At 28.6% G+C, this 13480-nt stretch overlaps 1 protein-coding gene across 5 annotated transcripts in view; it reads right to left on the reverse strand.

Moving 5' to 3' along the window:
* LOC142325397 (uncharacterized) overlaps positions 1-13480 on the reverse strand; it is a 70415-nt gene that overhangs the window by 37788 nt on the left and 19147 nt on the right. For all 5 annotated transcript variants that reach the window (XR_012756527.1, XM_075367123.1, XM_075367124.1 and 2 more), the window contains 2 exons: positions 10297-10360; positions 8842-8935 (listed from right to left, as the gene is read on the reverse strand). Coding sequence is in view for 4 of the 5 variants with exons in the window: in XM_075367123.1 (XP_075223238.1) it covers positions 8842-8935; positions 10297-10360 (158 nt within the window). In the remaining variant the exon portion in view is untranslated. The remainder of the gene's footprint in view (positions 1-8841; positions 8936-10296; positions 10361-13480) is intronic.

A 13480-nucleotide genomic window follows, 5' to 3' on the forward strand; every position in this document is an offset into this window, starting at 1 on the left:
TTTATCTGAAAACTGAAATATTCAGAATTTTCTCTTCAATGCAGTTTAACTTATAATCTTGTATTAGTTATTCATATGCTAATTTAAGGCACTTGTCAAACTAGAGGGAGGTACTTTGTTGGTTACCAATTTAATCCAAAAATTTTATTACAGTAGATAAAGTAAATATCTGAATCTATGAATTTAAGCTTCATATATATATATATATATATACACACACACACACACACAAATACACGCACGCACGTGCACATATAAGCATTTTTTAGAGAAAAAAAAACCTGTATCTAAAAACAAAGTTCACCATTATGATAATTTTTCTAGTCAAGTTTAAACAGATTTTCAATTTAATAACAGAATTAGTTGTACGTATTGAGATATACTAGGTATAAAATTATATTGCGCTAAAATTCTACTAATAGACTAGGCCAAGGTGCAGTATTATTATGAAATATCACTAATAAGTGCATAAGTTAATTGTCTAATCTTAATCATACTTTCATCAGATATCAGTTCAAGAAAAATAAAGAGTGAATATGGATTTACTGCAGAATAATCTGTGCAAGATCTAAACTGAAGTTAATAAAACTGCTTTAATATAACAAAAGGCTGCTATCAGACAAAGATATATATTACTGGTAAGATAATATTATACCAGTAATACATCAGATAAAGACTTATCATTCAATATGACTGCTTTTGTTGCACGATAGCAATTTTATTTAGAATACAAGAGCTCTTATGCTAAACATAGCTGTATGTATTTACAACATTAAAATACAAATTTGTAAAGGAATTTTCTCTGTTCCATGCACAACATGGTATATCAAACAAAACAAGTATCTTCTTTGCAGTTAGTATTACTTGATTTACAGGCTGAGAAAGTCAGAAGTGTTCTTGTACAACTAGAATGATTAAAAGTAAGGATATATACATCATAATTAATAAAATTAAGCTAATGAAGATAAAAGGGAAATATTGGAGAAAAACTACTAGTTGTAACTGGAACATCATGAAAAAGAGCTTGAAGTGGTAAAAAGTTTAAATAGTTCAGAAACAAGGAGGAAGAGAATAAGATTAGTTGGAAGACAGAAAGAAAAGGACATCAATGAAGTATGTAAGTGCTATAAAAGGAGTACTCACCAAAATCTGATTTACAGCACAGAAATTCATGCTACTATAGGATGAGAGGAAAGTAAATTAAAATCTAAATTACAATTAAGTTCCTCATAAGGATATAAGAGACAAAGAGGAATTTGAAGAAATGTATAATAAGTAAATATAAACAAAGAGCTATGATGAGAGAACTATTGAATTAAAAAAAACAATAAATAGAAATGATAAAAACATTTATAAAAAGTAAAAAAGCAGATAAAAATTCTCATTCTTTAAATCATAATAGTAGATGATGTAAAGGAATTAATAAAAAAAATTCAAAAAAAGCATGTAAAGATAAAAACAAGTAACCACAAACTTACAACAATTACAATTTTTTTTTTTCTATTTTGACTAATAGAAAATAAAAAACTTAATAAATAGATTTAAAGTAAAATATTAATACCAAATCATTGTGAAAGCAGTGAAACTAAAAAATAGCCATTCATAATGTAAACCTAAACACTCCACCTGAACTAGTTACCCCATATACTGTTTCAACCCCCAAAGTAAGGGATAAGATAAAGGTTTATCTTATGAAAGATAACAAAAGACATTCAACTGTCAAATTTCATATGACAAAACAATACCTCTCTTATCTTACACAAAACCATGATAACCAAATTTTTAACAAAAAGAGAAACTTTCACTCAAGATTTTAGAAATCTAAATGGCTATTAGATATATTGATTTCCTTCCCACACAGAGAAAAATGATATCTCAATGTAAAATATGTAGAATTACTGAGATAAAAAAGGCCTATGTAAAGAAAAAATTAAAATATTTGAATATGTTCAATTTTATGGAAGAAAAGAAATCTTAAGATTTAAACTTACAGCAGGTGCCTAGACAAAAAAATATTTTTAAATTATATTATACGATAGTTATTTTAGTATTTACTTTAATAGCATTGTCATTACTACTACATTATTACCTAGAGACATTATATCTATTACATTACTATAAAGTAAGTAACATTTTTACCTATAACTGTCATGTTAAATTAAGATTTATTGTTTACATAATTATCTATTTTCAGTTTGCTTAGTCAACATTAAATATGCATGCAAAAAGTTAACGACTGTATAAACATATGACCCAGAAATAATAACAAGTGAACATAATGCTGGATGTACTTTGAACAGGACAATACTGACTAAGTAAATTAGTGATTAATAAATAAATTATATTATCAGAATCATATGAAAGTTTTACATTTCAGCTATTACTAAACAGTATTTTAAATAAATAATATTTACAAAAATTATGACAAAGTAAACAATTTCTGTGACAGATTCCTGAAATAATATATAACATTGACGAATTAAAGTTTGATAAATTCATCATTCTTAATGAGTTACTTATTACTTATATGTAGAAATATCTGTCCACTTTTTATATAAACAAACACTTTCTTTTCAAGATATCTTGTTATAACATTTGATATTATATAAAAGCATTAAGCAACTTTTTTTTATGTAACAATTTTTAATTAAATTTTTCCCTTTCTTAACATACCCTGAGGGGAAAAGTGTTCTAAAAAACCTGTGTTTTTTTATGTTTTACATATTAAGTGCCAGTAACTTAATAAGAAAGAACCTTACGTGTATCTCAGAATTTTGATTTAAGCTGTTTCTTGAATTAGAAACATGATTTCTGATTAAACTATACTTCTTGATGAATTGAAAAATAAAATAATTTAAAAAAAAAAAATGGAACCACCATCAAAATCTGCTAAAAAGTAAGAAATAATTTTGTCTAGTGCTTAATTAATTCCTTAAGACACTTTTTTAAATCGGTGCCAGCTTCTAAAATATTAATTTCTAGATACAATATAAATTTGTTCTATAATACTAGGTATGCGTACTTCATAAAAATCAATACCAATATTACAACAATGAAATTCATATTTATATGGTCAGATTGTTTTTCAGTTTGCAATTATTACATCTTTTTATACACACCATCAATAGGTAGTCCATTCATGTATCACAAAACAAGAATGATCATGTATTTTGGCACAAATTCAAAAACATGTCTAAGGAATTAATTAAGTATTTGGAAAAAAAATATTTCTTAGTACATTTTGAGGTCGGTTCCATTTTTTTTAAAAATAATTATTTCATAATTTTATGTGACTGATTAATAACAATAAGCTATTTGGCGAGGTTAATGTGCTCCTTTTTGTGGTGATATAATGCAGCTGCGTTAAATGCAATAAAATTTATTTCAATTGAATTAATAAGAAAAACGTTATGCATGAACAAATAATATATATACACAATTCCCAAATACAGTCAAAGTCTGTTACAAAAATAACTTGGTAATATGATGATTTAGTAATATTTTAGAATTTTATGTAGATAAAATCTTCTACACTACCACCTACATTATTATTATTAGATTCCTCATTTCCACAATTATATATATATATATATATATAATTCAGGAAATTAACATCATCAATAGCTGCTTTCATCATACGTCAAAAGATAAACAAACAAATTGATACTTTCATAAGCTATGCAATAAAATCTTTCCTCTGATAAGTTTGTGCAACATTTGCAAACTTGGATAACATCTTAAATTTTTTTCTTTTTTTGGTTTTTCTGGGTACAAAATGATTTTGCATTATCATCTCCCAGGTAAGACCTTAAAAGCTTTCAGATAAGTAATGTAATGACCCTAGTAAATAGAAAAAAGGAAAACATTTTGTTGTCTCTAGCATTTTCCACAGTCATTGCTAACTTAACAGTTATGATTACGATTAAGCATTATTCTTTGTTAATTAAGATAAGATTTAGATGATTCCTTTTTATTTTGAGAAGGAAGTTCTTCAAGTGATCCTGTTTAGTTTCTTCCACACAACTAAGGAAGGATTCTTTAAATAGAAATTTATACAAGGTGTCCCATATAAAATGCAACCCATCAACCATTTATCCATGAAATTTCAAAAGTCAAGATTACTCCCCTACTCGTTACTGAAATGGACTCAACCAACATCTAAACATCGCAGCGACGCAGAAGAACACTACCGATAGAAACAACAATGCAATCATAATGTTCAGTGTATTGCTAGAGACAAGATGGTGTGTTCGCTAGATGAACGTGTTTTCATTGTTGAGTCGTACTTCAGTACGAAATCAGTGGTTGCAGTGCAAGATTGGTTTCGCCATAAGTACCCAGATAAACCAGCTCCTAACAAAACATCAGTATTAAGGTTAGTTGCAAAATTTAAAGAGACCAGTTCTGTTAATAAAAGGAACACAAAAGATCTGCGTCAGTGTTGAATACAGATACAGTCACTGAAATAAAGACCGATTACTCACCTCGCCAAATAAATCGATCAGACGTTTGTCTGCTGAAATTAATTTGTCTAAATCAACTGTTCATCGGGCGACCAAACAATTACAATTACGACCTTATCGCATTCAAACGGTTCATCAACTTCTTGAGCCCGACAAAGAAAAACGGCTACAATATTGTCAATGGTTCTGTCGATGTCTGCGTGAGGGAATTAATGTTATGGATTCGTTATTTTTCACAGATGAAGCACGGTTTCATTTGGATGGCTACGTAAACAGCCAAAACAGTAGAATTTAGAGTGCTGAAAATCCCGATGTTTATCACGAAAAACAATTACACCCGCAGAAGTTAGGCGTATGGTGCGCGATATCGCAGAAGAAAATAATCGGTCCTATTTTTTTCGAGTACACCATTAATGCAGAACGATATCAGGATATTTTATTTCAGTTCATCGCACCCTTGGAAGAGGAAGACAGACACTGCCGGCTACAACATGACGGTGCGACATTGCACTACGCAGGTTCAACTTCTGATTTCGTTGAGGAATTCTTTGGTAATCGTGTTATCTGTCGAGGCTTGTGGCCACCAAGATCTCCAGATTTGACTGCGGTGGATTTTTTTTTTCTATGGGGTTACCTCAAAGAAAAAGCCTACAGCAACAAACCACGAACACTTGAACAATTGAAAGTCAATATCCTATTTTTTTCGAGTACACCATTAATGCAGAACGATATCAGGATATTTTATTTCAGTTCATCGCACTCTTGGAAGAGGAAGACAGACACTGCCGGCTACAACATGACGGTGCGACATCGCACTACGCAGGTTCAACTTCTGATTTCGTTGAGGAATTCTTTGGTAATCGTGTTATCGGTCGAGGCTTGTGGCCACCAAGATCTCCAGATTTGACTGGGGTGGATTTTTTTTTCTATGAGGTTACCTCAAAGAAAAAGCCTACAGCAACAAACCACGAACAATTGAAAGTCAATATTGAACAAGCTGTATTAAATATCCAGCCACAAACTTTGAAAAAAATTGCAAGAAACTCTGTAAAAAGAATTGAAGCTTGCATTCAAGAAGATGGCGGCCACTTCCAACATTTACTCTAAATGTAAGGTAGTGGATGGTAATAATAAAAATTACTTTTACACATGCCTTTTTATTATTTCAATACCTACCAATATAAGGTTGGGTTGCGTTTGATATGGGACAGCCTGTATTATTAATATGGTTAATTTGAAAATGTTGAAAATATTTTTTTTTTTCAGAAGTGGATTGTTATTTTTTTGTTTCACTTCTTTCAGAAGTGAATGTATTCTTTTTATAATATCTGATGTAATATAAAGCTGATGGTACAAAAATTAATTGAAATTAAGAAAAAATATTGCTAAAATACAATGCAAAGTGTGTAATAATAAAATATTAGAAAAACAGTACAATTCCTATAAGGATTTTCATGTGAAAACTAAAGTAGTTGTAAGCACAAAATGTGCTTACAAAAAGTCAGGGTGTTTCTTAACTTCAAAAGCAACAAAATCTATTTTATTATTATACTCTTTATGTTCCTCATATGAAAATAAAATTTCCTCAGAATATGAAAATAAAATCATCCCACAAATTGCTTGCATTTGAACAATTCTATTTTCACTAATCAGTTGGTCCTAACCTCTGTTAGGTATCATAAAAAAACTTAAATATTAATTTTTAAATTTACATGCAAGTTAGACTTAAATCATGTCATATGTTTTTTATTCATTTTAGTACCGTGTAAGTTTGACATTACAGAAATTATATTACTTCAACAGAACGGTTAATTTTTATAATTTCATATCTAATTATATTTATCCACAAGAGATGATAACAGGTTTTTTTTCTTTTTCCTGTTTTACCTCTGGGAATTACCGTTCAGGTATTACTTCAGAAGATGATATGTATGAGTGTAAATGAAGTGTAGTCTTGTACAGTCTGTTTGACCATTCCTGAGATGTGTGGTTAATTGAAACCCAACCACCAAAGAACACTGGTATCCACGATCTAACATTCAAATCTCTATAAAAGAAACTGCCTTTACTAGGACTTTAATGCTGGAACTCTCGATTTCCAAATCAGCTGATTTGGAAAGGCGCATTCACCGCTAGACCAACCCAGCGGGTTCATTATAACAGGTTAGGACTACACAGACGATTGTCAATTAAATATCTTTGGAACTAAATAAGTAAAATAATCTGATATGGACAGCACATGACTTCCTTGTACGCCTATTAAATTACATATACACATTTTTCTAAAAAGGAAAATTACATAAAATTTTGTTTCATTAATAATTTATTTTTTTCATAATTTTTTTTCTTTACTGTTATTATAAGATTATTATTTATCGTAAGTTTTTTTTTTACAATCAGAGATTAATAATTATTAATCAACCAACAAATTTAAATTAATAAAAAAAAAAGAAAAAGTTGATTCAAATCGATGTACCTTCATCTTATACGATCCAAATATTTCATTAGTCTATAACTCTGGAACCAATGTAAATAAGAACCACTTATGATATATCACTGAAAATGCTCTCAATGAGGGCTAACTCTACTACAGTTAAAAAAAAGTCCAAAATCCAATTTTTTTTTATTTTGGGGTTTTTTGGATACTTTTGGTTGTCGATTGGAATCAAAAGGGGAAGTGTACAACTAGATATTACAAGAGTCCTAAATCCAAATATTTCAACATCCTGTAGCAAATTGTTTTCAAGTTATGCGACAAATACATATGTACTGATGTCATGTCGAAACTAGACAAAATGGATTCAGGGATGGTCAAAATGCATATTTCCATTGAAATCTGAAAACCAAAATTTTTCACGACCACAATACTTCCTTTACTTCGTAAAAGGAAGTAAAAATTAATAAATTAATTTCAGAAGCTGAACCAAATAAATAATACAAGGTGTCCCATATAAAACACAACCCAACCTTATATTGGTAGGTATTGAAATAAAAAGGCATGTGTAAAAGTAATTTTTATTATTACCATCCATTACCTTACATTTAGAGTAAATGTTTGAAGTGGCCGCCATCTTCTTGAATGCAAGCTTCAATTCTTTTTACAGAGTTTCTTGCAACTTTTTTCAAAGTTTGTGGCTGGATATTTAATACAGCTTGTTCAATATTGACTTTCAATTGTTCGTGGTTTGTTGCTGTAGGCTTTTTCTTTGAGGTAACCTCATAGAAAAAAAAATCCACCCCAGTCAAATCTGGAGATCTTGGTGGCCACAAGCCTCGACCGATAACACGATTACCAAAGAATTCCTCAACGAAATCAGAAGTTGAACCTGCGTAGTGCGATGTCGCACCGTCATGTTGTAGCCGGCAGTGTCTGTCTTCCTCTTCCAAGAGTGCGATGAACTGAAATAAAATATCCTGATATCGTTCTGCATTAATGGTGTACTCGAAAAAAATAGGACCGATTATTTTCTTCTGCGATATCGCGCACCATACGCCTAACTTCTGCAGGTGTAATTGTTTTTCGTGATAAACATCGGGATTTTCAGCACTCTAAATTCTACTGTTTTGGCTGTTTACGTAGCCATCCAAATGAAACCGTGCTTCATCTGTGAAAAATAACGAATCCATAACATTAATTCCCTCACGCAGACATCGACAGAACCATTGACAATATTGTAGCCGCTTTTCTTTGTCGGGCTCAAGAAGTTGATGAACCGTTTGAATGCGATAAGGTCGTAATTGTAATTGTTTGGTCGCCCGATGAACAGTTGATTTAGACAAATTAATTTCAGCAGACAAACGTCTGATCGATTTATTTGGCGAGGCGAGTAATCTGTCTTTATTTCAGTGACTGTATCTGTATTCAACACTGACGCAGATCTTTTGTGTTCCTTGTTATTTACAGAACTGGTCTCTTTAAATTTTGCAACTAACCTTAATACTGATGTTTTGTTAGGAGCTGGTTTATCTGGGTACTTATGGCGAAACCAATCTTGCACTGCAACCACTGATTTCGTACTGAAGTACAACTCAACAATGAAAACACGTTCATCTAGCGAAAACACCATCTTGTCTCTAGCAATACACTGAACATTATGATTGCATTGTTGTTTCTGTCGGTGTTCTACTGAGCCGCGATGGTTAGATGTTGGGCGAGTCCATTTCAGTAACGAGTAGGGGAGGAGTAAGCTTGACTTTTGAAATTTCATGGATGTGTGATTGATGGGTTGCGTTTTATATGGGACACCCTGTATCTGTTAGTACAAACATGTTTTATAAACATTTTCATTTGTAAAGTTTACTACTAATGTTCGAGTTAACGCACACGCACACACACACACACACACACACAATTATAAATTCTTATCAAAAGACTTACTTCAGTTCCAAGTCATGAGATGGCAACAAATTTTGTATAGGAACAACTGTTTCAGTATCAACAGCAGTAGTAGTAGTTTCCTGAGGTCTAGATGCTGAAAAAAAATGTAAACATAACATCTACTAAGAATAATTCTTCCTGTTTTTACTTCTACAATTAATATAACTTTTAAACACGTAAAGCAAGTCTAACAATAGACTTGCTATTAGCATACTGTACACAATTTTAAATCACAAACTTAGATTAATTTATATCTAAAACTGTGGTTTACTTTCCTATAACAACTTTAAAAAAATGTATTTTAAAGTAACTGTATCTGGTAAGAAAAGTCTGTGCCAGACTTCTACTTCACATTTTATTCAGAAAAGTATAAAATTCAAATTTTTTCATTTAGTGAAAAGGAATATTTAAATTTTTTTGTATCTTCTACAAAGTTTGTCATTATATTTGTTTAATCTTTTTTTTTTATATATTACAGCTATAGTCATTTTAATACATTTTAATTTAATTAAATAAAAAAATAATAATAATTATTATTTAATTTTAACATTATTATTAATATTTTTATTATTATTATTTTAACATTATTATTATTATTATCACATAAATATTATTTTAATAATTATTTTTTAATATTTAATTTTTTTTTAATAAATAGTTCATCAGGAATAAGGAAAAAAATTCTGTTATCTTTAGCTATTTCTATTTATATAAAAGAAATTGACAACAAAACACTTTTTACACAATTCTGAAATTTGAACATACTGACAATGGTATATGGCAATGGCATATTAGAATGAAATATTTTAATGTGTCAACACACCAATGATAAAGAACAATTCAAGGAAAAGCATTTTCCATTTTATTTATATGAATGAACCATGAATTTCACAACAGTTTAATCCAAACCAGTTTCTCCATATATCTTCAAAAATTTTAGTTTGCACAGACAGACACTACAGTCATAAGTTGTATGGCAACACTGTTTCTGGCCCAAGTGAATGCAAAAATGTCTTTGAGATTTTTAATGTGGAAGGACCAAAAATTAAGTTTATATTCTAAAAGGGGGTACCAAAAGTAGGTATACAGGTAGTATACAGTAGGTATACAGGTAGGTATACAAGTAGTTTATAATAGGTTTTACTTGATTTATTATTTGTTACTTAACTACAACTTACTTCCTTAATTGGTTATCTTCAGCTAAATTACTATAGTAAATTACTTTAGTAAATTTAACCATCAACCAACAGAAGTGGATATTCAAACAATACTAGAAGACTGAGAATGCTGAAATGGTTCGACGAAAATGGGCTACAGAATTTAATACACCTCCACCAAGTAGATTAACAATTTACAGATTATGCAATAAATTTGATACAACTATAATAATTACGACAAAAATAATTAGCAAAGAATATTTTAACAACTCTTTATACAATAAAATAAATGAATTACCTTCGCTTTGAATAACTTTTAGCTTTGCACAAAGTTCATCAACCAGAGCTTCTATTCCACTTTTCTGAAATAAAAATTAAAACCACAATAATGAATACAATTGGCAAATAAATTATAAATATTTAATTATCTATTTTCCTGTATTTTTCACCATTCCAGTAACATATCTAAAAACAAAATTTATATCCTAGGATTAGTAATTAAATGTAGTTTACATCTGTATGCCAACGGGTACTAGTAGAAATACTTCAATTTAATTCCACTTTTTTTTTTAACAAATTAACTTTCTTGTAATTCTGTATGTCTTTAACATTACTAAAAAGTAAATTTTTTTATACTGAAGAAATACATTTTTAATACAAGTAGCCTTGTAATGAATGAAATGAATTTTGAGAATGTTCATTCAGGAATCCAAACCAGTACAGTACATTCTAATATAGACTGTACGTTGATTAGCAATTTATTTTTTGAATACCATAATTAAATTCATGTTGTTCTAAGGATTCAAATGAAGACAGTAAAGACTGTCATTGAAGGCCATGCAATATGTTCAATACAGAAAAACATAAAAAAAGCATGAATCTACATAAAATGTGAAAAAAATTTCACTAGGTCATAAGAATATTTTAATAAATAAATGCATACAGTACATTATGCTTCAAATACATATTTCCAATTTTTATTTTATAGACAAAACTGATTTTTCCAAATAACTGTTAAAATAATAACTTTTTTTTTACTTTCCTCATATTAAAATTAAGAATGATAAATAATTAATCATCAGTTTAATGCTAAGTAACTGTGACATTCCAATTTTTCGCATGATTTTATTGAGAATGATACACCAAACCACTTTAAGCAAAATCATTATCTTTAATACCACACAACGTACCTATGCAAGTTTTCAATATCTTTTTATGATTTAGAATGTTTATAATTACCACTTTTTACATCAAGTAAAATAAATTAAAAATTAAGCATTTGTGGCCTAATTCAATATGTTCATTTTTTTAAATTAATATTTTCTTTATTTTTTATCAGTACATCATAAAAGGAGTGTACATTAAATAAATGTGAGTTTATAATTTTATTTTTACTTATACCAATAATATTGTCTGAAATACATCAATACAATTCAAGTTATAAAATACAATAAAATCAATATAAAAAATAAAATAAAAAAATATTTTGTAAAAAGGCATGTAAATGTAAAAATAAAAACAGTCTTAAAATATCTAAGACAGTAAAATTACAAGAATTCCAAAAAGCATTGAAACATTACCACTAGCACAGATTTGAAAGTACAATTTACATCTGATACAGTTTTATTAAAACATTTATCTGTACATAAATTGTTGCATTTTTTTTTTGGCAACGTTCAGTATAAAAGTGATTTTTTAAAGTTCTAAAAATTAATCCAGTGTGGATCTATAATGCAATTTACTTTCTGAATCCTTACAAGTAAAGTTTATTTTTAAGGGGTTTTGCAAAATAGATTTTTTACATAAATAAATTTAACCATTTTACTGGAAGAAAAACTCCACTTTGGATACACTTGGCTGCAATTTGATGTAATACTGAAATGGAAATCTGACATAACTTAAAAAATATCTTTTCTAGGCAATAATGGAAAGAAACAAAACTATGGGTTGTAAAGGATCTCCAATGAAATGAAAAACAAACCTGCGTGTAAAAAAAAAAAAATCAATTCAGAAATAACTCACTTTTATTTAATACAGATTTAAATAATAAAATTTCAATTCAAAAAAATAAAAAAATTATGTAATACATATTAATAAAAAGTAATCTAAGCTAAGGTTATCAGATTTCCCAAAATACATTCATTGAGCAAAATGCTTTTAAAAAAAGTATTTTTTTTAGCTTAACCAGTGGTAGAGAGAGAACAAGAAATTTTTTTTAAATGGCAAATATCAAACCTCAAATATTCTCTACTTCAACTACTTAATAAATTATAATAATTATATTAAATAATTATTTATCATATTAACTTTTTATCATTTAGAAATGTAAGGACAAATTAAAAAAAAAAATTGATGGCTTTGGCAGGAATAATTAGGGAGTATAATTACAAAAAATAAATAAAAGTAATAATTTCAACAACACAGAAGAAAAATTACTCCAGTTACAAAATATGTTTAAGAAATTTTTTATAGAAGGTAAAAGAAAAAAGGCTGTCCTACAATCTTTCCATACAACCTACCAATTGCATTCTATAGTGACTATTCACTCTAAATTAAATCTAAATTAATAAACCCAGTTTCTGAGAACTGCTTTTATAAATTTTTACCTAATAGTGAGGAGAGAAAATATTTAGGTTAGAAACATGGAATTAAGTATATTAATCCATTAATTATCTCTTAAGTCCTCAAATTTAAGCAAAAAAACCCTGCATATATTAAAGGTAAACCACAAAACATTTGAACAATGATCTCAAGTAGTTTAGATGTTTTATTAACTCTTTATTTTTAAGAGTAGAAGTATGTATACTGAAAAGGTTATTGAAATAAAACAAACACTCAGTACTATTTAATAAAAGATTAGCTGTAATACAAAGTTACCTACACAAGCACTCTAACTAAATTGGTTAATATGGGTGAGAGTTAAAATGTACATAAAAAAAAACACTTTCTTTCAACTCTTTGGGCTGTCCCTGCGACAATGTATTATTTTTCTTAATTTCATAAATAAAAACAGAAATTTTTTTAAGGATATAAAAAATTCATAATTTGTTTTTAATTTTTTCCTTAATGTTTTGCTTCTTTATTTATTTCATTTTAAAATATTTTTTTTATCTACTGAGGTTTCTGAAATAAATTTAAAAAATCTACTAATAGTTTTTCATTTTTTCTGACAGTTCCTGGACTCTGCCACTTTAGTCTTTTTTCATTATATTATAACAGACACTACAAGCAACAACACAATAAACTAGTACCTAAATGAATCAAAATCCCTCTCATGCAACAACTTACATACGTAAAATTTACACTACATTTCCTAGAATGTAATTACCACTTCCTGTTGCAACCACCTCTGAAAACATAATTTTACAGCTCACCATAACAATCTTAACTTTTAATATATAGAAAGCCTACTAAATAATGTTCTAAAAACAAAAACAGCTTTCAAATAGCAACTTTACTATGTTATATTAAAAAAGGTGAAG

This window comes from Lycorma delicatula, chromosome 5, assembly GCF_047948215.1.
Source record: "Lycorma delicatula isolate Av1 chromosome 5, ASM4794821v1, whole genome shotgun sequence".
NCBI classification, from domain to species: Eukaryota; Metazoa; Arthropoda; class Insecta; order Hemiptera; family Fulgoridae; genus Lycorma; species Lycorma delicatula.